We start from the raw sequence: 24,862 nt of genomic DNA, 5'->3' as shown, positions 1-24,862 counted from the left end.
CCCCACCGGTGCTAACGCTGAATGGTTTGCACGAGATCTTCACCTCCGATTTCAACGGCCATCCAATTTTTTTTTTTTTTTTTTAGTTTTTTCCAACGTGATTCTTTACCAGTTAATGCTTAATCAATTGGCAAGCGGTGTTGAGCGCCATGACTAGAACGGTCGACGAGATCAAATTTGAGGCCCCTGTGTGGGAGAACAAGAATGTTCAAATGGCCGATGAAGGCAGGAGACTCAGTTCCAGTGTCAATGATGACTCTGTGCGCCCCAAAGGCCGAATACGCCGGTCAATGACAGCTTGCAATACGTGCCGCAAGCTTAAAACTCGATGCGATTTGGATCCGCGCGGTCATGCATGCCGTCGCTGTCTTTCACTAAGGTAGGAGCAAAATCTGTGGCTGAGACTGGACATCTCTCTGCTTTACTGCAGAATGACGAGAGCAGTTTCCATGCGCTCGCACGCACGCAAGATTTGAAATCAGGTTCTGACAAATGGCTGCGATTTCGTGTAATAGGATTGAGTGCCAGCTTCCTGAAACAAGTGAGCGCTTCCAAGACAATGCCTCCATGTGGTCAGATGCAACGACAGCCATTCCCTCTATTGAAGAGAGGCTCACGTCTCTCGAACGAAGCATGAGAGAGATGACTGGAATGTTACGGCAAATTTTGAACCAGCCGCCCAGCATTGCTAATATGCCTGCCCCTCAATTATCTCGAAGCGTTAATACAGAAGAGACGGTCTCCATCGAAGGAAACCAATTTTCCCCGTTTCTGCCCAAGCCAATTCGCTTAATCCAGGATCTACAGTCTGAGTTTTTTGGCGACGCGAATAGTTTTACGCCAAGCGCGCCTTTTGGGGTTGGCAACATGGAGAAAGGAGTCATTGATCCCAAGCTATCTCTTAAACTGATGCAGTTGTACGATAACCCATTCCATTGAGTTAGCTTATAATAACCATAATGAACTAGATTTGTGGACCATTTTGGGCCCTGGGTTTCGATAAATAATCTATCTGATATCCATAATGAGATGAGAAAACCAGATTCACTGCTACATAACACAGCCTGCCTGCTGGCTTCTCGCTATGTTCCGGGTATCCCCCCACCGGTAGTTCGCGGGTTGTATCTTCAAGTACGGCATGAAGCTGTTAGCACCCTATGGGATAAGCCCCCCTTGAAATTTGGGTCGCTCCAAGCACTTGCTCTTCTGTGCTTGTGGCCTGCGACCGTTCAAAGAGAGGCGCCCATCGACAGCTGGTTAATGAGCGGGAGTTCGATCAATCATGCGCTTGTAACATTTGATTTCCTCAACTACGCACCTTCTGACCTTATTCTGGACAACGAAACGGCCACCCAATTGCGGTTATGGAATATTTTCTGTTTGACGCAGCTGCGGTGAGTGCGAAATGACCAGCAGATTTTGATCGCTGCTAATAGCCAAATTAGGTTTGCGGTTGGAAACGCACGCCCGTTCCATATCCAGCAGAGGTATCTGGACCATTGTCGGCGACTGCTGGAGCACCCAAGCGCCACTTTTGAAGATGGCAAAGTGATGGCGGAGATCCAGTTATACTTGATTACGCTGAAACTGCAGGGCAGCGATCCGCGCATGCGACTATCAGACGTCGAATACGAGGAGATTGAACGATGGAAAATGGAATGGGCGCATCTATTCAGTAAGGGCTCCCCTATGAAAATGCTGCGATAAACGAAACTGGGCTAACAGCTCTGTAGCTGGCGAAGAGAATTCAACACTCGAGCTTAGTCTCTGGTTCTGTCAAATTCTGCTCCACAGAACCGGAATGCGATTCCAGTCGGATTCAGATCGACTTACCTCAGAGGTCATCCAGAATTCCCGGCTCATCATATCCAGATTTTTACAACTCCGGCTTTCCACGGCGCTGAGCGTCGTGGACCAGACATACATCATCGTCGGCTACGCAGCGCTCAACCTCTGTGATTTCAACTTCCTCGATCCGCTCATCGACCAGGTTCAAATGTATCTGCTGCATCTATCGCCGAATGAAGACCACATCTCCTATCGGTTCTCCTGCATGATTGCGGAGTTCAAGCGACGCTGTGCGGAATGCAGCGATCCCTGCAGCGCGTTGGATGGGTCCCAGTCTTCCTCCTTCGGAGATGCCCGGAAGATGAGCTTGGAACAGATGCAATTCATCCCACCACTGGTTGATGGTATGATGGAGGGTTATGGGCACCTGGATCAGCTCATGCCTGAAATCATGCCGCAGTCTTTCCCCGATAGCGTGCTCAGTGGCATGACCATGGCAGAGGCTATCCCGGCAGGGTATCGTTCGGCAACACTCTGAGGGTTGGATAAAGGATGATTGTCATGTCTTGTAGATAAAGGGAAACGGCGTATTTGGTATCTTTATGATTAATGCATTATTTCATAGTGTATTCATTACATTCTGAATCTTATCAAGGAAGTCTTACGCACCTTATGGATATAGTTTCAGCAATTATAATGCTCTGTCCTGTATAGCGAAATAGATTCATATTTTTTATTCCTCCTTGGTCCTTAGTCCTCCCTATTACTCCATCTTCTCTTCTTTCCCCTCCTCCCTGTCCTCCTTCGCCTCGACCATTTCCCGGAGCCGCTGCTACAGGGCCCGCTTGTGGGTGACGTCCTCTCGCTAGCTTATTGCCGCTGCCTCGAGGCGGCCGGCCTCTTCCAACTAGTAAATATGTATTAGCTCTAGCATATATAGAGAACTTTCTAGTTCCTTTTTGAGGAACATCTTGGCCCTAAGCCCCTTTTTTTCTTCTGCTTCTTTTTATGATCTTCTTTTCTTTGGTCTTAAGAGCCTGAGTGGTGATATCCGTTAGAACCAAGCTGAATCTGCTCCAGGGCACGAGCCTACTTCTTGGCCACCTCATCGGTCCTCGCTTTTCACTTTTTGGATATTTCCAGGCCACCATATCTATTTTCATTCCTTTGTCTTCCTTTCCGCCATCTTTCTCTTTCTCCTTCCATTTCTCTTCCTTCTCCCCGTCGGCTGCCAACCCCCGCCTACTAACGCGAGCCAATTTCCTTGCTACCTCCTCTTGTTCCCTCGCAGCCGCCGCTTCGAGGCGAGCGGCCCCCTTAAAAAACATATTAGCCCTGACTTACTATAGTATATATATTGTAGTAAAGAGCTTACCATCCCCCCCTTTGGGAGACTCTTGGCCAAAGACACTCTTGAAATTTTTCTTTCGACTGCTGACTGTGATATTCTATAACTTTGCTAGACCCAAGTTTAATCCGTATATCAATTCGACTAAGGACCTACACCGACGGTGTCGGCCATGTCTGTTATTCTTACCGATCAGCGTATACTATGCGTATACGCCATGCACAGCTCATCCTCACGTGATTGTTATACGAATACTTTGAAGAGGACGAAGGAAAATACTGCCAGCTGCAATATTTAACATGCTCGTATAGTAAAATCGAACCATATTCTCAGTGTCATTCTCAACGCTGCCTCAATCGTACATATTGTACCAACTATAGTCGTGGAAAAAATCCGTTGGATTTTGGTAAGAAGGGACGAATATTGTTCTGAGTTGCAGGAGATAGGATACCATCTCCAAACAAAAGTCACGGTGCAGAGGGGAGTCATAACTTAGGAGATTCAACCACAGGTGGTCAACTCTTTCCTGATATGGCTAGAGTGCAGGTTGTATCTCAGCAAGAGACACATGGAAGACTAAGCACTTGCCAGTAGAAGGCTTAGGAGTAAAAACGAGAAGACCAGCTTCTCTATAAAGCTTTCAAGTTTGAATGGAACTGTCCATCCTGAGAAGAGGGAGGTGGAGGAAGAATGAGAAAGACCAAGAGGGTGAGAAGATATATCCTAAGCCTCTAGAATCCTAGTTAAATTATCAACTACACCATTCACTATGTTTAGTGAATATTGAATGTGATGATAAGAAGGTACGAAGATTGATGAATGTTTCTCCAAAAGGTGAAGAACATTCAACTTCCGTGCCCAACGCTTCCAGATATAGAAAGTGCATGTTGATGTTACACAAAGTATAGGACGTATCGTAACTAAGGTAGATGTTGGGAATTTTCTGGTTCTATGATAGTACCATGATGGCTTACATAGGTGCCCACTAAGTGCCATGGGGTTTTTGGTGGCCGGATAGTGTGTTTGTGTATCATCCCCCCTATACTTTTAGCTCGATAATTGTTGAAAAGCTTAGTACTACAATGTTCTAAATTACACAAGCAGTATTATGTAATCAGTAGGAGTGATATAAACAGTATTGTAGGTCTAAACTCTGCTAGATTGGAGCCCGTGTTAAGTGACAATTATCTATATAGTAGTGTTGCTTTATTGTTGAAACACCTATACAGTAGTGTATAATGCAAACAGAACTTATTCGTATTGCAATGGTAAGGGGTACTATTGCGGAAGTCTAGCTGGTGACTACAAAATATGTAGTGTGGACCACAGATTGCATATAGGTAAGCGCTGAGCTTTTCGTGCAAAGCTGTCGGAGAGCTTTGACATCAGATGTCGATTAAAAACGTTTGGCTGTACTCCAATATCTCCATCAGATTAGTCGAGAATCGAAAAGGAGGATATCCGCCAGAATGCCATTAGTGAATACACCATTGTCCCAGACAACAAGAGACAAGCTTTCCACTCTTCGGAGGAAACACAATGGGAATTTCTTTTAGCCAAGTCTATGTATACTCTATTCACTGGCTAAGAAGCATAACTCCGGACTTTTTCGAGAACCTTGACTATCACAATGTCTTATCACAAATCGCGAGGAACGCAGAAATGGGGACCATTCCGATCAATACAACTGACTGAATTTTTGACTAGCAGTGACTATCAAAGTACAAACTATATAGGTCAGGCATGGAGGGTGTTTCCAGAATTTCGAGGTACGTATTTTTCTTTTCTTTCGTAGTAATATACTTCGTTTTTTTGCATATTTTTTCTTTTTTCGCGACAATTTGTATGTTTTTGTTTATTGTACCTTACATTATGACGCAGCTTTTTGGGTATCACTAACCTATTACATCTGTTTGACCCATGGTTGGGACATATTTATGAATGTGAAGGGGGAGGGGTCAATACCTATATAGTTATTGCATTTGGTTGCTGACAAACTGACTCCGATAGTAGCTTATTACTCCACTACAAAACTGTTCAGCCATTAGGACTAATACTATGTTCTCAGCAACGGTATTACGTGGCTATTGTCAGGTCTGCATTTTGCATGGCTTGTGGTCTTGAGCTCCCTAACATGGATAGTAGTCCGCCATGCACACTGCAGTTCAAGGCAGGTGTGTTCGTAGCTGAAATTCCATAATACGATTTAGTAGCCGCTATCAACTGCATCCAGCGTACTATACACCGACTAGCGTTGAAGTGACCAAAGTTGGGTCAATGAATCCAGAATCACACATTACCATTAGAGGGTAGACAGAGAAGTAGACTTAAGGCAAATGTTCGTGTGACTAATATTGGACTGAATATCACTCGCAAAATAACGCCAATCACGCAGCTATGGAATGTACAGAGCATACATAGCATTCCTGTTGTTGGAGATAGAGTTCGCTTCTTCTATATGGGGAGGCGGAGCTACAGATTGACTCCATTTCCTGCGGGAGCTGGCGTTAAGACTCTAAGCGCTCATAATAATAATGATTGCAAAGTGATACATGGAAGATTATTGAATCTCAGGTGCCAGATATTTCGTGGCCTGAACACATATTAAGCGATGGCAGTGGGGATGATACTCTGAACTCCAGCAGGTCTAAGAAATGACTTGCTTTGTATCTGATCTAGAGGCTTATACCAAGGTAATATATTGCTTGGTGTCGTCGTGTTCAGAATCCATTGTGACACTAGAAGGGTTCCCTCAGAGCCCTTCAGGGCACTCTCTCTTCGGTATACCCGAGGGCAGGGGGCTTTGAATTTTCGATCATGACTGACAGAAGAAGCTGGTTTATCTGCATTCATTTTATTTAAGAATGCTCAGGCACTAACCAAGTCCTTTGTAGGTTGAAATGTTCAGCTACTTTCATGTTCATACAAAGAGTGAGAGACATCTGTGGTCATTTTACCAGGACTGAGAGTTTAGCAGTTGACCGTCTGGATTTAATGACGAAAAACTTAGTCTTCTAATTTGACCATTTCTTGTACTTTTCCTGCCAACATTTTCTCTTTTCAGCACCAAGTCATTAAATTGGGAGACGAAAGTCAGCCAGTTGCGATCATCCGCTGCGTACACCTTGGATATCTCACAAAGAAACAGGTACCTCATAAGACAACCTACTGACTCCCTTCTGTCTACTAATCTTTCGTATGGTGATGGGCCCCGTCAAACCCGTGTGCTCGACATGTGTCCCTCCACAGGGGTTCGCATCGATATCGCCAATCTCCGCTATGCGCACCAGACCGTTTCCTCCCAACTGCAGACCCTCTACCATGTTCAGCGAGAGTTTCTCGATCTCACTCTCCTCCCACCATGAGATCTTCACAGGAAGTGCCTTCTGTACCAATTTGTTGATCGTTTCTTCAATCACCGGTTTATGCTCATTATACAGCAAGCCCTCGAACTCCATACACGCCTCCCTGGGAGCATGATTCGCTTTAACCTTTTTCCTTTCACCCAGGATAGGAGTGAGCAGCCGCATCGCAAGCCCGATGATATGCCCCGCCGTGTGAAGTCGAGAATGGTATTCCCGTCGCGCACTGTCAATTCTCTGGGACACCAACTGACCGTCTGCGAAACATGGCGAAGTGTTACTGGGGAGAAATTGTCCAAAATGAAGGATCCTTCCGCTGGTGGATTTTCGCACGAGTAATACTTGGAAAAGCACTGATTCTGCGCTCGTGTCAGAATTGTTGTTGGGGCTGGCTGTGATGGAGATAACACCAGTATCGCTTGGCTGGCCCCCGCCCTGTGGATAGAACACCGTTTGTCGGGTTGTGATGGCCAGGTCTCCCAGGGCGATATTTTTGGCTAGGGTCTTTTCATGATCGGGGAGTTCGCATATTGGTTGGCAGGAAAGAATTTCCGTTGTTATCTCTTGTAGAGATGCGTTGTCCAGATACAGGGCTTCTGTGTGGTCCTGCTAAATGTTAGGATGGGTATTGATCGTGGGGTTGAATCCCTACCATATTGATTTTGCTCTGAAGTATGAACTTGGTTAATGGAACCTATCTTGTTTTCCTTTGTGGTTGTTTCATACTGGTTGTTTTATGAATCATACTGCTGGAGTTGTCCCCACTGCGGGATTCCCTGGGTGGAGAAATACGAGTAAGTAGTCGAAGATTCCATTGCAATCTCTTGCGTAAAGTAGAATAAATGCCATTTTAATGGGAGCAAACCAACTCCGTAGTCAGATCCCTCGGGATTTGCAGAATACTATCGAGCAGTCCTGGTCGTCCCAGTCCAAGATTCCTGGGGCCAGAAATATTTCCAAACGGCGTCTCCGATAGGCTGTCAACCACCAATTTAGCTATTTCCTACTTATTGGTTGCGACCTACCTGTACCATGGCTTTGCCTACTATATAGTTAGCGACTTCTTTAATGTCGTATTCCGTCGTATTCTCATCTATGCACTAGCAGAAGCTATCCTCTAAGCTACACGAAGATCCTTCAATACCAACTATAGATAGATGAAAAAACGTTCAATTGCTCACACTAGTAATATTTATTAGAAAGTCAACGCCGCAGGCTGAATCCTTAGGCCGAATGTGACATGGTTCGTATAGTTATTAGTTGTATCTCATGGAAGATTCCGCTAATTAAGGCTTTCTTAGTAGAGCTGTATAGTTTAGAGATATTTTTATAGTTATATAGTATGAAAATAAAGATTGCGAGGGACAGACATAACAGTCGCTCACATGGCTACCTTCCCTATGTTGAGTCTAAATAAGATCCCCTCATAATTCCGTTTAATTCCCCACCTTCTGAATTCCAATTATTAAGGTTGTATAGGCCGCTGTGAATTGGTACCTTGCTGCTCTGGATTCGACTATCGAATGACGATATGGAAGGGGCGTTGTCGAGGGTAATTGCATCTGAGAAGTTGGTAAATAGAACAAACAAGCCTCTCAACCAGGCATTTCGTCTGTGCAGGATTAGACGTTCATGATGATTTATATTGATGATTGTCTCCGAGACTTATGAGTGTCATCGCAAACAAGAACTACTCCATAGAGTCTATCTAGAAAATCGATTAAGGATCGAATCAGGATGCTTGAATATGTTGGAGTACGTCATACACACATCTACCTGCAACGCCCACCTAACAGAACTAAATATCAAGCTCGATTCCGGAACAGAATAAATCATGGCCTGTGACCGTCGAAAATGCAGAGTTACTCGAATAGGCTGGCGATGCAGAGGCAACTCTGGGGAACCCAGAGAACCTGGAACGGCTGTCTATAATTAATCTGTGCTCTTAGTTACTGTCATAATGATTGTGATTGGTTGCAGAAGTAGTACAGTCTTCCGCCCTATATTAATCTTCACATATCCTTCGCAAGGAAAAGTATTATTTATGTACATAAATAGCACGCTACTATACATATTTAAAAAGTAGCCTATAATTGTAGATGTGACAACAGCTGTTATAAGGTCCCTGATCCGAAACCTCTTAACTTAGACCCCGGTTGCTGGTTACTCGCCAAGTGTCGAGTTTGAGATACCCTTGCTGTAAGCGCACTGCGACTGCTACTACGATGCAATTGGCCCCTGGCAGGAAGATGCTAGACTAACCGCTTCCGGGCCACGTGCCTGGCAACAGAATTTCTCACGGTTAGGAGCAAGGCCTGGCTAGATAGAGAAGAAAAATAATAATGCCGTGGTTATTATTGTTATTTTCAGAGTAGTGGCTAGAGTCGTGGCTAGAGTCGTGGCGGTAGACTCAGAGCTAGGTGTAGGAGTAGTGGACGTGGTAGTTACTGTAGAAGTTGTTGTGGATGATGTCATCACAGAGGGGGGTTGTGGGCGATGGCATTGTAGTGGTTGTGGACGCCGTCGCCATAGAGGTAGTCGAGACTGAAGTGACGTTACCCTTCAGACAATAGAGTTGACCACCTGAAAGGGAGGAGCAATCGATACCGGGATTCAACAATAGGAATTTGTCAAAGTTAACGAGCCACATCCTAGTGAAGGACTGGCATGTGTCTCCATTGCTGGCGGCCACACTGAAGTCGCAGTCAACGCTCTGGCGAGTATGCAGCTTGTCAGCAGAGAGCAGCTGTAGAAACAATCCCAAAATAAGAAAGGACTTGAGACCCATTGTGATTTGGTTTGGCCGATGGAGGAGAAAAAGGGGAGTAGCAGATGCGTCAATCCTGTCAGGTTACAGGTTATGTTGGCGCATTCTGATGCCAAGGTGGACCGAAACTACTCATGTTACGTTAGGGCTAGCGAACTGACCAGCTCGTACCACAAGGAGTACCACAAGTACCACAAGAAGTTGAGCCTATCTGACCCTTTCATGCTTATAACCAACCAGCTTAATAAATAAATCCTAAAGTTATAGTAAAAGGAATATGTCAGAGCTCATAGATATGAGCGATATTCAGCTTCATGAATCCTTGATCAAATTGATTGATTATCTTGACAAATTTACATTGTTCACCCTAGTGGGAGGTCGCTTACTAGGGCTCTAGGCCTATTTGGTAAGCGGCAACCTCGACAGATATAAAAATACTTTTAGGGTAACGTGACCGGTAACCTGAAGCGAATCACTTCACCGTCAAAATAATCTGTTTTTAACGGGGACTCGTCCGATACATTACAGATGAGGTTACACGAACTTTAACGTGGTCGAGGTGAACTGTATCCTGCAACTGATACTGCTAAGCCAGGTTAGGGACGGCACGGAGGTAATATTAGAAGTGGAGCACTTTCTGTCAATAATTGCTAGAAGGATATCCAGGGGATTATCTGGTGATCAACTAATAGTTCTTTGCTTATTTACTACTGATGACCTCCTGATAATTTGTCCGGTTTATACTACGCCTATTCAGGAACCCTTCGCGAGGTGCATCGCTATAATAGTGCTTATTTATCCAGGTAAGTGAGGAGCGTCTTGCGTTGGTTTATTGTCCTTAGTAAAATACTAGCGTTTGCCGCCACTTTCACACTAGTACTACCTATGTCAGAAAATCTTTTTGGATCTCATCAAGACACATAACTGGAAGGAGTGACGCCTTCACTAGATACTATCTAGGGAATAGAGCTGACGATGGCCCCTCCACTGCCGTATTTCCGTCCACGAGCCACGGCAGGCAATTGGGCAACCTACTGCCATAGCTATCTCACCTGCATGCTTTAACAACATCCTATCCCTGTAAGCCCCACTCTGCTATATCGGAGATCCCTGAATCCGAGTCCGAATCCACCGACTGGCAGTGCTCAAGCCCCTCGAAGCCCACATCCAAGGACCGTAATTAGACAAGGCAAAGCCAGATGCCCTCGCTGTGGCACATTTTGCTTGATTAAGGCAAATCATCATTGTCTCAGACTAGGAAGAGTCAGGGTATTGGGACATTCGCATGATCTTGGAGGTAGTTAGTGAAAGTGACGGATCGTTTTAATATCTACCTACCTTCTAAGTATCAATTGTGGCAGCTAGACCTGATCACCCTTTTTTCGTAGCTGCTGGAGTCCCTGGGGTCTAACGTGGCTCCCCATCGAGCATACATAGATCCGGTGGGACACTCGAAATAGATCATTGTACTTAAGAATGGCGTGCTCGTAATTGGGTGTAGAATGTATTTAATTTGGAAGGCCTAAAGCTCTGACCTTATAGGGTTGAGGGTGAGGCTGGTCCAAGTCACCAAGCCTGGTAGCGACAGACTACCAATGCAACCGAAGGACTAATGCTCCTTATTAACCAGTGAGATAGTGAGGGAATTTCGGATGATTGTCCTAGAATAATAACGATTTGTATGGTGAGGGCGAAGAGGACTGAATGGGTGGCTAGGGACAGCACCATCCATAATTACTTCTAGAGGGTAACTACCAATGGGCCTTGATAACCTAGTCAAATTAATAGAAAGAGGCTTCTGAAAGTCTCAGTAAATGGTTGAAGAGTTCACGCTCTATCTCTACCAAGAACTGCCATGAACGCCTCTGCGGGGAGATACAGGAGCTGCGCACTCTTCTTGTAATAATGCAAGAACTTGTATTAATTAATAAAGGAGAGGAAAGAATATGAAAGTCACTTGGTTATTTTCTTGCAGTTGTTAAAGGAGTGTAAGAAAGCATATCTTTCACCTTTATACCCTGTTACTCTTCTCGTCCTTAACTCTACTATTGCCCCAGATTTAATGACCCCTTCCTGGCTCAGCATGGCTCTTAGGGCTATAAGTTAGGTCTCTTGGGGTCTGCTAATGCAGTCTCTACGCAGCAAGGATCTAGACAGCCTGCCAGGCCGGGCTACAGTGGTAGAGATGTATATTTATCACATTGCAGCATTGCAGGACCTAATCCTGCTAATTAGTCTGTTTATCACAAATTTAGTTAGTTCCAGCCCTGTCCCGCAGACCGTGTTGCACGAGTTCTCCTTTATAACAAAGTGGACAACCCAAACACTGTTCATCGCATCTCTGCCTGCACTTTTTATGGTGCTGATTGATAAACCTGTTAAAGTTATTAACAGATGCGGCTGTTGCCGAGGCTGTAAATACTACTTATAATATTAGATAGTGGTCTGATGGTGGACTTGCTGGGGTCAACATTCGTGCTGTGTCCAAGCAGATGCGCCAGTACGTGGTAAATGGATTTGGAGCTACGAATAACCCAGTTCTCTTGTTCGCCCGATCAGGCAAGGCCTCCGCCGGCCTGTACTTTGGCAAGGGCCTGTGAAGTGAAGGCATCGCCTCGTTTGCTCTCAAAACTTTTAACGATAGTATTTGATATCTTGGCGTTAGCATTGCAAGCTTGGTCACGCAGCTATATAAGCCAGGCTATAATAGTAACTGCATGTTTACTTGATGGCCATAAGCAACAGAACCTTTGTCCTTGTCTAGGATGCACTTAAATCTTGGTCTAGCGCAGAAAGCCTTCTGTTTAACAGGTCCAAGAATATTACTGGTCCGGCCTTCTTTATTGTTCCCTCATGATCTTGATGAATGCTACAAACCCAACAGTGGGAGTCGGTGCGAACTCCACATTAACTATTGTCAATTTGAAAAGTACCATTCAGGCACCTAAAACCCCATGGGCTCTAGGAGAGCCATAATACTGGTATAACAGGTCGTATTCAGGTCGTATTTTATATTGACAACTATTAGCTTTATACTAACATGGGCTAGTCGGCTCTCAGCCTGGGCCGACTGCACAACTACATAGGCTGCCTTCGGCAATAGCCATACTTTCTTGGCCAAATGCGGCATCTCTGGCGCCGACTTTACCAAGCATAATCCCAGTTCCAATTTCTGTTTGTTCCCATGCAGCTTCAGCACGTTTGCTGCTTGCCCGGGATGCTTCCAGACTTCACCCCAAAACCAACCCGGATACAACAATGACTGTGCAGGTATCGCCGCTGTAAACAGTCTTAAAGTTGACTAGCTGGTTTGCTTTAACAAAAACACCTGGGGCTGGAACGGTTGCTCTAATATTTGCCCTAATACTAGTATTTGTTTAAGCAAGGGGATCCTATGTATACCAGCCCCTGTGTCCAACATGGTATATAGTCTGCAAGTGCCGGGTATAAAGGCACCGATGGATAGGACCAATAATTTTAGTTTGACCCCTGACTGCTAAATACATGCTGTAATATCTGAGCCAGGTAATATTTATTTATTTATTTATTTATTACCTATAAAGGCACATAAAGTAGCTGTTCTTTACTAATAATACTAGTGTGGGATTAAGGCCGAGTTCTGCGCCAACACTTCTGGTGGGCCAGGGAGGAACAGGGCACTAGCAGCTGTATTTTAAGCTGCAAAACCCAGATCGTCCGCGGCGATATGCCCGCTGTCTTTTGGTGTATCGCTGACTTCAAGGGTTATAGCCTCAGTCGCTCCTATATTTACCAGGGCGCCCGGCAGACCGACCTGAAACTCCCTTATCGAGATTCACGGGTACTTATTCACTTGTTGTTGTCATCCATTCAAAGATACATCTCGTCTTGCAGCCCAGTTAACCGGGGGCGAACTACCGGTGCAGGTGTACACTGACTATCAAGATGCCCTGATGCCGCGGCACTTGACATCAACCCCGCGCTCAGGGACTTCGAGAACAAGTTCGCGTCGGTCTTTAAACCACCTGATAATAATTGGGTTTTGCTCCTACTGGATGTGATCACCCTTGGGGTTGCACTGGTAGCCGGACAAATTTTTAATTCATGTAAATGCTGGCTCTTGCTTCTTTGCTCACGTACAATTGCCTAGATATACTTATTGTACATATAAACCAGAAAGGGCTGGCGAAGATGCCGTATTTTTTAATTTATAAGGATATATACGCTAATTTAAAGATACGACTATAGCTATAATCTCGTCCAGTACAACTATTACTAAGGACTCGTATAATGGGGGCAGTACGTAAATTGTCCCTTAAGCATGGTACCCAGTAGCAACCATGGCTGCCAATTTTTTATAAGCAATGCTAACCTCAGCGGGCAGAAAACAGAGTGTGTGGATTCCAGAGAAGCAGGATGAGTTCTCTAACTAGAAGGGCCAAGTCATCAGCGCCTGGGGCGCCATTATGGAGGCCACAGTGGGAGTGTTGTTTAACGGCTCGGCCAGCTCGATCAAGACACAAATATTTATTATCTTAGACCAACTCATTGCAGGCGATGGAGAGACTCCACCGCTGGAAGGTGAGGAAACCAGTACGGCCCTGCAAGCCAGCATCACCAAAGTCGCCTTTGTTTTCGCCATCTCCATCTGGTACGCCTCCACCGTGTACCTGTTTATTATCAATTCGTGCTACGACTGACTTACAGTCGATCTGCATCCGAAGTATCTTAACAAGGGCAAGATAAGGGCCACGACGAAGGGCTGCTACGGCGGTAAGCTGTACTATTTGGCTAACCCAAAAGGCAACGCAGTCGACTGTAGTGTGGGAGGCGGCACTGGCCAGGTGCTATCGTGCACTAAGAGCTGTATCTCGGCGCCACCGGGGCTAAAGTCGCTGGTTGGGGCGCATTTGGTGATATATCAGGGCATCTGACCTGATCACTGGGTAAGCTTCCACTATTTGTCTGAAATGATGATCCGGGCATCAATCACGTATTAGTTTAACATAAGAATTAAACCGGCTTAGATCCTTCTGCACGTACGTCCAAAATGGCAAAACAAACGGCGGCCCCCTACCCGACCCGACCAAAAGCAGGACTTTTGCGGGCCTTTCAATAAGGACATCACGATGCCGGGCTTCATCTGGATCTCGGTCTGTAGCGCGGAGATGGCCTTCAAGGCGTGGGCCCAGGACTGCGGGCCTAGCGCCGGCATGGCAAACTAACTGTGTACCCCGCTGCTAGGTAAGCAAGAACGACTGCGGCCACTAGAACATCCAGAGTAACAAGAGTGTGGGAGATAGAAAACACCATCAGCCAGCAACACCAGATAGAGAGCACGGCTCGTGCAGGTCCGGGTTCCAGGGCAAAGGCAAGAAGGGCAATATCAACTTCCGCGTCGGCTCCCAGGATATTATTGATATTATCAGCCACTCGATAGAGAAGTTTGCCAGGTCTGGCAAAGTTGGTGCCAAGGGCAGGATGTCGTGCAAGGGGACCGTCGGTCAAGACGTTGAGAAGGGACTGTATTAAACGGGTTAATTTTTACTTCTTAAGTAGTTTACCTAGTCAGCTTTGGTTAACTGCTTATCGATATAGATAGAGGTAATTGTGGTATATTTTGAATTATGACTTAATTAGTGTAAATACTGTTCATTCGGGGCACATGTCATAACGAAGCACTTTGATGGGGTGGGTGCTTATTATTATAAGTAACAACGTGGACTACTATAATTTATTGTTCCAAAATAGTATAGTAGACGGATATACTATTTATTGCCTATTGGCTGCCATAGCTCACTTCGGTGGGGCAGGATGAGCCACCGGAACAGACTTCCGGTTTCCAATCTGAACCTTTCTTTACGCATCTAACTGGCGATGAACCCCTTCATACCACTGTCCCGGGCAGATGCAGCCTGGTACCTGGTTGGCCTTGCTTCTGCGTTTCCCGACCTCAGTTTGGACAACGATGACTCCCAGATCATGCCGGGGTGTAAAGCCTTCAGCATCCCCAACACATATGGTCCTCAGAACCTCAAGGCTCCGGTCGAAACAGACATTGATCTACCCGGAAGAGATTTAAAGGATCAGGTACTTGTGTTCAAATACAAGGGGAAATTTCATGCAATTGATCATGTGAGTCAGAGACGCCTAGTATTTGCTCTGACTAAGTTGACCCATTCCAGCAATGCCCTCATTCGTCATTCCCGCTTTCACGCGGCAGACTGTTTGATATTGAAGACTTCGGTATCACCCTCAGCGCTGGAATCACATGTCCCAAGCACGGCTGGTCCTTTGACATCTTCTCTGGGCAGTCGGACCGTGGTAACTACAAGTTGAAAGTGTGGGAGGTGCAGCTGCGCGACCTCCCGACATTGGCTGATGGGGTTCCCGAGAGCACCGACAAGGAGGTTTGGGTGAGGCGAAAACAACGAATCGGTTAATTGGCGACTTCATTCCATTTGGAGAAAGTCAATTCCGCGTTCAACAACTGCGTACAAGCAATTCAACTCCAGGTTGGATCGACCTCAGCAGCCCTGTGCTGCAGATTGCCGCCCGAGTCTTCGATCACTGAAAATCGAGATTCGTATCGAGGCGGACTCGATTCCTAGAGATGTGAACCAAACCCATATTAATCACAACAAGTTCGAGGTGAAGGAGTTAACTGCGTCCATCACCAAGTTACTACATAATCTAATCTAGCTAGACTAGTTAGTATCTGCCTGTTAATACGTATATCGACCATGTACTATCACACACACTCTCTTTCACTCTATAAAGGGAGAGATAATGTCAAAATTTTGATCGATTTCCACATAGCCCGTGAGGGCGAGCGCATCATGAATGTTCCGAAGGACTTCACATGAATTGTGTTTGGGGACAGGAGTGTACCTTTCAGGCAAATGAACTTTGCGGGATTACACGCTCCTGGTTTTGTTATTTGCCTTTGCCCAATTCGATATTCCCAACATTAGTAATGTATCTCATGCTGAGAGGGCCGTTAAAATTAAAAGGGTTGCTGAATGTTCTTTTACCTACTGTGCGCGGACGTACACAATTTCAGTGTCGAAAGGGATCCCGTCAGTCGATGTTCCTTCTGAGGACTACCTATGAAGAAATGCTCAGCTCCCGGATGAATATCACCTCTGCTGGAAGCGCAAAGTCCATTGATCCGAATTTGAATTTTGTCGAATTATGCATGTCCAAATGTCCGTCGATCCCTTTACTGGCATCAACTACTCCGACTGGAACTCTCAACCCAACCGAGAGCAACCAAGTATGTCAGACTAGAAATTTAGAGGTACAGGAGCCCGCCCACAGAGTTCCGAGCACATAATTGATGCCGGCCATAAGCCAGTCATGCCTAAAATGCTGCCTCGTTAACAAAACATGCAGTTAACAGAAGCAATAGAACTGTGGACGGGATTGTGTATGTTAATAAAGTTTATATTTCTGTGGACAAGGCATGGCTGGCCGAGTACCTGTTACAGTTGTTGCCTTAACCATAATTTTCTGGATTTGCGCTGTCCTAGTTAATAGAAAACACGGAAGCACTTTGTGGTAGACCTCCACTTTGCCTTTCTATACCATGAACTTGAAGATGATGATTTGGTTGAGGATGGGGAAAACACCACTATCCGCGGGACGGAAGAAACTACACTGTCCGAGAATGTGCGGTTTTAGCTTTCAGTATCAAAGAGGAGGTTAATGCTCCAGCATTAATTAAAGGCTAATAATGTATAATACAACCAAGAGTGACTTCCCTGGATAATATTTGCCTAGAAATTATAGTTTACTTACATCCCGGAACCATGTCCGGTGTAGTTGTACTAACGTTCAATCACGCGATTTTTGATCTGCATCATTAAGATATTAACCACACAACACAGCTAAATGAAACATGGTCACCTCTGTGTATGATGTCACAATATGATCTTATATGGTAGCTTGGTGTTTGGTCACCAACCAAACATTGTGCCTTTTAACCCGTTGACATACCGGTAGAAACAAAACACTATTGATTTGTTACGTATGCACAATCCATCTCTCATGCGTCGCTTCTCGAGTCCAAAACAGTTAAGACGCTTGCTGGACTCTTCTCCCGGAGGCAGACCTCCCGCTTGCGTTTCTGATTAGGTGAAATGCCACTCATTGGTATTTTTCGCGTTTACAGCGTTGCACGCTCAAAATCAATGAACATCACGCTGACTATCTTCCTCGTTCCAGAACATATTTCCGGGTATTGGGCCACTATGAAGCAAGCCTAGCATGTGAATCGCCTGTAAGGAGTCCTCAGCTTCCTGAATCAATTGATGTCGGTCGATCTGGTATCGCTTTGCGAGCATCCTTCCGGCTTAACTCGTGAACATGTCAAATTGATTAACTCGTGATCCACGGAATAGTGTACCAAGAAAAAGATAATTAACTTACGGGGTCATCACATCAGGCTTTAATACCGTCCAATAGAATACATTGCCAAAGATAAAAGCGAGTCTAGAACCCCACATTTGCCTCCGGGATGATTAAAACTAACGTTAATTAACTAGTTATAAAATGGAAGTGACGTAACGAACCATTCGGCCAGTAGATTGTGGATGGACACACCAAGCCCTCGGGAAGGGCTATACCGAGTGAAGGCTGGTTCTCCCAAATAGAGATGAAAGCATTGGGCTGTGGCGGTGATCTTGATGGCTATCTTGCCTAGAGCCAGGGGGCCTAGCACCCCTACTACGCGAATAGTGACAATCTTGACAATCTGAACCTGGAGCTCTGTTTCCATCTTTTCGGTCCCTGTCATCCTGTCACTCGTGTTCGTCAACCGCGAGGCGTGGGAGCTGGCTCTGCATTGGGTGCGACAGCACGGACGAGGATATGATGATACAGTGCCCATCGACGGTGTCGTGTCTTCGCACGCCCGTTTGATTCTCTGCAGACCTTATGTACTGGCTCTGAATAAATTGCACAAGTTTATTATAGTGTGGGATCGACTGTCCGAAAGTGGACTTATTGATTTTTTGTTTACTACTCATCCAAATTTATCTGCTCCGAGGCACTTTCCCAACTTCTATGTTTAGGATACCGACGTATGAGCTGTTGAACGCAAAATCCATCAAATATATGAAGTTCCTTCGCTTCAGCCTTACAGAGACCGTCGGGACGTGGATGCTGTAGATAAGTGTGCTGTGAATCGAGGCTCAATCAAGCAATAGAGCTTTATTTCCGTATATAATTGAGTGTTGTTTATATGGGATTATATGGATATTTCACCCTACCTTATGCTCGCCGAATGATCAAACCTTGTTATGCATTTCTTCAGTTACTGTGTTGCTCTGACATTCACCTAGATGGCTAATACTGCCTTGTATCGATGTGCAATCGCTCTCTTTGTCACTTCAATATCTCTCGCGTATACGTCAAACGCATGGGGTAGGCCGGGGTACACATGAAATTCCAAACTAATGTTGGCAGCGGCAATTCTTGCGGCGTAGGTAATGTCTTCATCTCGGAAGATGTCCAGTTCCCCAACATCAATGTATGTGGGTGGTAAGCCTACCATGCTAGTTACACGCGCGGGTGCGGCGTATGGTGAAACACGGTCTTTGCCAATGTCGTTACCGAGAAGGGCAGTCCAACCGGTGATGTTGTCGTTGGTGGTCCACAGAGCTAGGGGTTCTAATGCAGGGTTAGGCACGGTCGTGCGGTCGTCCAGCATCGGATAGATCAGGATCTGCTTGGCTAATGGCGGTGACAAGCCTCGATCACGAGCCATTAGAGTAATAGCCGCCGCGAGGTTCCCACCGGCGCTTTCCCCCATAGTGGCAATGCGACTACGGTCCACAGCGAACTCGTCTGCATGTTCATACAGCCAAGTTAGTCCCATATAGCAGTCCTCGACGGGTGTCGGGAACGGCTTCTCCGGAGCCAACCGGTAGTCAACTGAGAATACCTGGACACCGGTGTCCTGGACCTGAAGGCTGAGTACCTTTTTGAACAAATCAACACTGCCTTGGATCATGCCGCCTCCGTGTGTGTGCAGGATGGCTGGTCCCGCAGACGTAGATGTCGGATTCTTTGTCGAAAAGCGATATACAGAAATTGGCTGGCCGTCATATGATGGAATCCGATACACATCTTGTGCCACATGAGACGTATCTGGGAGGGTCTCAAAGATGGCTGCGTAACGGGCGGTAATGTCCACTCGTCGTGCTTGGACATCGTTCACTGCTGGGCTAGGAGACCCTGCCATAGCTAAGAGAACCTCAGCTGCAGCCTTGGAGAATTCAGGGTCGTAACTGAGAGTCATCTTGAAGTCTTGGTTCTTGGCTTAGTAGGATAGTGTAGCAGTGATTGGATCGGCCACGCAGTTTGAGAAGAATAATTTGAGAATCAAATTCTGAGCTGGCATTTACCGAGTTGATAGTGTTAACCGCCAAGCGATCCGCCACTGAGAGTGGGAACAACATAACGGACCTTAAGTTAACTACATAGTGAATACTTGCTAGGGGGTATAGCTCTTAGCCAAAAGTTTGAATAATCGCGCTAAGCACTCGGTCGTGTCACCCAACGCGTTGAAAATCCTCATATTGTCAATTCGGCCTTTGGCCGTGCAAGCCTGGGCAATACTACTGACTGGTACTTACTTTGTTGGATCACTGTGGGTCGAAAAGCTTATCGTGGTCCAAAATTTACAGGTAAACTCTAGGTTTGGGAGAGGCCCACACTTCCGTTAACAGCTCTCCACGAGCGATTAAGAAGACACAGATTTCCTTATGATGATGTCATACACGTCAACTGATTGCTGACCTATGGGTGCTAAGACACCAGACACCTGTTCCCAAGGACGTATGACCATGGGACTCTCACCACCTGCATTCACATTTAGCTTTGCATAGTCGGTAGTGGCCCTCCCTGGCCTTCACTTTTCTCCTTCAACCCAGTGAAACCTGACTAGTAGCGGAGAAACATCTCTATTTAATTAAAGGCGTAATAAATTATCCATTTAGAAGATCTTCATATATCTTTACCCCACACGCCCGGTTCCTGCAGAAGGTATTCTAGCCCAAAGTCATCCATGGTACATAGTGTCTATTGAACTGGACAGGAGATATATTCAGTAGAGAGAAATGTAAGTCCTTTTTCCGAGCAAAATTGATCGTCCCTGCGGGAATTTTCAGTATGGAGTGGCAATGAAAGCAGAAAAGACGAAGAGGCCTAATTCGTCCAAATCGAAGTCTTTTTTACCAAAATTAGTTGCTGCCGACTCATCATGTCAAATGCGCAGTGTGTTGTTACAAATGAGTTTTTGTCTATTCATATTTCGGGCGTCATTGACGCGTGTGTCTTTGTGGCATTTACAACTATTGCATGGTACAACACTATTGAGCTTATTGTTCTTTGCTTTACAACATTCAAAAAATTCCGAGGAAGCTACTTCTGGAGTCTGCTGGTTGCCTCTGCCTGCGTTGGCGTTCATGCACTAGGGTTCCTCCTCCTTGTCTTCGCCATCAGAGTCGCGGGTTATCTTTCCCTCACAATCTCTGTCTTCAGTTGGTGTGGAATGGTGACAGGGCAATCTCTTGTACTCTGGTCACGCCTGCATTTAGTACTATACCGTCCAAAGGTTCTCCGTGGAGTGCTCTGGATGATTGTTACTGATGCGATCCTCCTGCACACACCTATAATAGTCCTTCTATATGGGGCATTGTCATCACGTCCTCAACAGTTTGCGGCGGGATATAAGGTTATGGAGCGCATCCAGTTAGTGGGATTTTGTCTGCAGGAGTTAATCATCTCCTCTATATATATATGGGAAACAATCAAACTTCTAAAATTACAACAGGAACAGCACCGTCGTCACATTCTGTACCATCTACTTATTATCAGCGTTATCATTCTCTTCCTTGATATAACAGTTGTTGTTATTGAATACGCCGGTCTCTACACTCTCCAAGTTCCACTTAAGGCCTCTGTCTACAGTATCAAACTCAAGCTAGAATATTCCATACTAGGAAAGCTTATGGAAATCGCCCGAGGCCCATCTGATCCCATGTCTTCCGTGACTGGTCTGAGCTCTAATCCATCGCCATATAATGGTGAGACTACCAATTCCAATGTTGTGAAATTTGGTGGATTAATGATGTTCAGACACAAGCCTATCCAATGCCACCTAGGATCCTAAACGTCTTTGTGGTGGGACGATCCCAAGCCGTGATGTCTATGGAAATATGATTGAGCCTTGGAAGCTGAACACTTTCAGACAGGGAGTGTATCTGGATTCCAAATAATTCTCAAGACCTTCTCCCTTGAAAAGGAATAGACATTTCTGGTTACGTACAGAGACGTCGACTTTCAATATTTCAGCATTAGCAACAAGTGCTGGGCCATATTGCTTCCCTGCTCTCTTTGAATCTTCAGCTATGAGCCACTCGACGTTTATAGGCGAGGCTTCTAGGTTCATTCACAATTTCGAGCCGAATCTCTAGAGAATCAGCGACATATAGAGGAGACTCTTCATTAATTCCACCACTATTCGTCAGCTTCAAGCCTCGAGATATCCAACTTCTGGAGCTGTGCACGGCATCTGATAATGAACTTTGCATGCGTGAAGATATTACCAGATCTGACAGGGATATTATCGTTGCTATTGCGAAGCCAACTACATCCTGTGTAGGATTCTGCACTGGTTATGCTCTATCACAACCGCTGGTATGGTTCGACTGTCAGCAATACGAGTAGGATATTGTCCTTGGATAACGCGACACTTCAACTCTGCCTTTCGTGCCTGCTCCCTTCAGACTCAGCCGAGCTACACTTCGTGGTGACTGATTATGGCAGGTTGAGAAATATGCTTTCATAGAGGAAAGGATATAAGATCCTATGCCGTCGCGAAAAGAGTGACCAAGCTATATCTAATATGGTCTTCAATACTTTGTTTAACCTTCGCTCCATGCCTTTGAACTGTGGAATAGACAGGAGTCACTAGCACCGGGAACAACTTTCCATGGGATTGGGGTATTTTCATCTACCCGTATACCAGGATAAACGTGTTGCAGGTGAAGCAGGCGTCTTTGCTCGAGCAACATAAGATTCCATCTGTGGCGCTTGGAGCTCAGTCGTGATATGCAAATAATATAGGATCTTCTTGCCCTTCAGCCGTGCCAGGGAACAATATTCCTTTAATTCTTCCCGTTCTTTCACGAACATAGAGTTCAGCCATGCGCAATGACTGTAGTAAGAGGCGTGTATGAGTCTTCAGCCGGCTGTTATATACTTGCTGGCCTTTTATAGAGGACAGAAACATTATTTTATCGTTAAGGGTCGACGTAGTAGTCAAGGACGAAGTCAGGCTTCCATCATATTGCCATGAGAGAACTATGAAACACCGTTTGTTCTCAGAGAGCTATTCTGCAGATGCTGGATGATCGTTTTATCTGGATAATTTTATCATCAAGAGGTCCGATCTTCATACCCAGCTTTAGTATCTCCTAGTCGGATCCAGCGCTGAAGTTTAAAAGGGAGTCTAAAGCCCCGTATTTGCGACGGAAGAGAATTTAAAATAGGCTAACATAATGAAATAGTAAGCAACAGTTCGACCAGTACCGATGCGGAAATGGATACATGCCAGTTTTGACAAAGTCCCCAGGTAAGTTCTGTAGGTGCGGTGGCTCACGGACTTGCTCCACTTGTAACCACAAAGAGGGGAGTCTAACTTTCTTGGCATTCCTACATATCGGATTGCTCGCTCCATCATCACCTCGTTATGACCATACAAGAGCCATAGACTGCCAACCCTTTCAATACACTTGACTCACAAGGCCAATCATATGTATATCAAACATGCACTCTGTTATGTCTCTCCAGAGCTGAAGGTTGTCGACCAAAGTGGGCCAATATTACCCATTATTCAGCATCCGCTCGGTCCGACTTTATTCCTTTGTTTTTCACCTTTTTTATCCAGCTCTCCCAGATAGATTCAGATAGACAAGAGACCTTAGAGACCTCATTCTTCAATGCAGATCCATATTATGATTATATGATCCGTGATACTAGCTCATACGCGTATTTGTCTGACCGACAAAGGTCATTAATCTGTAATAAGCTGTTGCACAAGTGCACTAATAGAGTAGGACTCAAAGGAATTCAAATGGACTGATATTGCGTGAAGAAATTGGACAACTGGTAAATATGAATTCGTCACTCTTAGCACATCTCAGTTGGACAGTTATATAATTTAAAGCTAACTGTTGAAGTTTGGGAGTTCAAAATGCAGAGATCACTCTTATATGCGAGTAGCAGACAGGCTCTTTCCTAATCTACCCTCCAGATATGCAAGAATAAATGTGCGCGGATACGCTATTCAATCTCTGCGAAGGCAACGGAGTCTGGCCAGATTAAGAGTGAAAGAAGGTTAAGGTGGGAACAGAAACGGTGGTTAGCGATGACTAATAATCAAAAGCACACATTTTGGATAGAGTACTGCGCCTGGGGACTATATTTAGAGCTTTACATGGCAAGAAGGCGCTAATGTGTACTAATCAATGTCTGTGCATCTCGAACAATTGATATAAGCATTTCTGTTTGGGAATCGGCATCCCCCCCCAAGGGCTTCTGTTTTTGCCTGTTCCAACCGTTCCAGTAATCTTGCGCTGTCCGTTTGTAGTTCTTGTAGCTGCCCCAATGGTTGCTAGTTCTAAATCCTGGTGTTGAGGCTCGACAACAGATCTGCCTGGACATGATGAATATCAAACCGAAGTATCGAACGAGGACTTTACCGTCTTCATGAGATCTCGAGGATGGACAGCCCGAAAAGAACGCCCAACATTTTCATATAGCACCATATTTGCACTAACAGAATGTTTACTCATCTGCTTGTCAAACAGCGGCTTATTGAAGGGTCATCAATTTGTCATGCATATGGCACATTCGTCGCCGGCTTTAAGACATACTTCAGACGGCTTGGCCTGGATTTCTTGGCTTCTTCCTGCCAAATATTGGTCAATATTCATTGTATTTAGTCAACTTATGGTTTTACTAATATGTCCTGACAAACGCTTGCGACAAATTGACCACCAGTCTCTGTGTTTCTGGGTTCCGGTTCCACCACGGGAGAGGATTGTCCTTGGCCGCTCCTGCGGAAGTATCTTATCAGCCCCGACTGTTCTCCACGCTTCTCTCCCTATGAGACCATTTGGCGGGACGGAGTTTGCGTTTGGGCATAGCATATCTGTTGGTCTAAAACTTGGGGCCCTAATTTCTTGCAGTCAATGACAGAATTCTGTGACCCATCGGATACCCTTACGATCTCTACTAGGGCGTCAATTTTCTAATGAAATTCATGACTGAATGGTGAAACAATGTAATCAAGACAATGACTGATAACAAAGGTCAAATTTCATGTGTATGTTCTATTTCCCTCCCATGTAAAATGTACCTTGTTTGCCGGGTGTCACCGAAATCCCGTTGCCTAAATGGCAAAGGGCAAGGCGCTTCTACTTCAGGCACTGGTCACCTGCGGCAGTGAGTGACAATGCCAGGGAGCAGCAGTTGGCGCTGGAGCGCAGGATCCTCGGCAGTTTCAACACGAGCAAGAACGTTTGCTACCGGTAGGTTCCACGAGGG

General features: G+C 45.5%; 8 protein-coding genes across 8 annotated transcripts; 5 read left to right on the top strand and 3 right to left on the bottom strand.

Moving 5' to 3' along the window:
• Positions 1–149: 149 nt before the first annotated feature.
• Positions 150–2,326, top strand: ATNIH1004_004727 (uncharacterized protein; the record flags this gene model as incomplete). Its single annotated transcript, XM_033569396.1, has 5 exons — positions 150–379; positions 516–917; positions 969–1,394; positions 1,446–1,675; positions 1,734–2,326. The coding sequence occupies 5 exons, from the start codon at positions 150–152 to the stop codon at positions 2,324–2,326; spliced, it is 1,881 nt and encodes a 626-aa protein (XP_033428202.1).
• A 3,944-nt stretch (positions 2,327–6,270) lies between these two features.
• On the bottom strand, positions 6,271–7,153 carry ATNIH1004_004726 (uncharacterized protein; the record flags this gene model as incomplete). Its single annotated transcript, XM_033569395.1, has 2 exons — positions 6,271–7,104; positions 7,151–7,153. The coding sequence occupies 2 exons, from the start codon at positions 7,151–7,153 to the stop codon at positions 6,271–6,273; spliced, it is 837 nt and encodes a 278-aa protein (XP_033428201.1).
• A 1,761-nt stretch (positions 7,154–8,914) lies between these two features.
• ATNIH1004_004725 (uncharacterized protein) lies at positions 8,915–9,286 on the bottom strand (the record flags this gene model as incomplete). The annotated part of the gene is made up of 1 exon (XM_033569394.1): positions 8,915–9,286. One exon carries the CDS (start codon positions 9,284–9,286, stop codon positions 8,915–8,917), a length of 372 nt encoding a protein of 123 aa, XP_033428200.1.
• Positions 9,287–13,710: 4,424 nt separating this feature from the next.
• ATNIH1004_004724 (uncharacterized protein) lies at positions 13,711–14,776 on the top strand (the record flags this gene model as incomplete). Its single annotated transcript, XM_033569393.1, has 2 exons — positions 13,711–13,895; positions 14,596–14,776. 2 exons carry the CDS (start codon positions 13,711–13,713, stop codon positions 14,774–14,776), a joined length of 366 nt encoding a protein of 121 aa, XP_033428199.1.
• A 345-nt stretch (positions 14,777–15,121) lies between these two features.
• ATNIH1004_004723 (Rieske (2Fe-2S) protein) lies at positions 15,122–15,687 on the top strand (the record flags this gene model as incomplete). The annotated part of the gene is made up of 2 exons (XM_033569392.1): positions 15,122–15,379; positions 15,430–15,687. The coding sequence occupies 2 exons, from the start codon at positions 15,122–15,124 to the stop codon at positions 15,685–15,687; spliced, it is 516 nt and encodes a 171-aa protein (XP_033428198.1).
• A 644-nt stretch (positions 15,688–16,331) lies between these two features.
• ATNIH1004_004722 (uncharacterized protein) lies at positions 16,332–16,927 on the top strand (the record flags this gene model as incomplete). Its single annotated transcript, XM_033569391.1, has 2 exons — positions 16,332–16,520; positions 16,784–16,927. 2 exons carry the CDS (start codon positions 16,332–16,334, stop codon positions 16,925–16,927), a joined length of 333 nt encoding a protein of 110 aa, XP_033428197.1.
• Positions 16,928–18,584: 1,657 nt separating this feature from the next.
• ATNIH1004_004721 (alpha/beta hydrolase) lies at positions 18,585–19,547 on the bottom strand (the record flags this gene model as incomplete). The annotated part of the gene is made up of 1 exon (XM_033569390.1): positions 18,585–19,547. One exon carries the CDS (start codon positions 19,545–19,547, stop codon positions 18,585–18,587), a length of 963 nt encoding a protein of 320 aa, XP_033428196.1.
• Positions 19,548–20,510: 963 nt separating this feature from the next.
• Positions 20,511–21,422, top strand: ATNIH1004_004720 (uncharacterized protein; the record flags this gene model as incomplete). Its single annotated transcript, XM_033569389.1, has 1 exon — positions 20,511–21,422. One exon carries the CDS (start codon positions 20,511–20,513, stop codon positions 21,420–21,422), a length of 912 nt encoding a protein of 303 aa, XP_033428195.1.
• Positions 21,423–24,862: the final 3,440 nt, after the last annotated feature.

This window comes from Aspergillus tanneri (assembly GCF_003426965.1).
Source record: "Aspergillus tanneri strain NIH1004 chromosome Unknown AapTan_3_pilon_pilon_pilon, whole genome shotgun sequence".
Taxonomy (NCBI): Eukaryota; Fungi; Ascomycota; class Eurotiomycetes; order Eurotiales; family Aspergillaceae; genus Aspergillus; species Aspergillus tanneri.
This window is presented reverse-complemented; position numbering and strand designations above follow the sequence as displayed.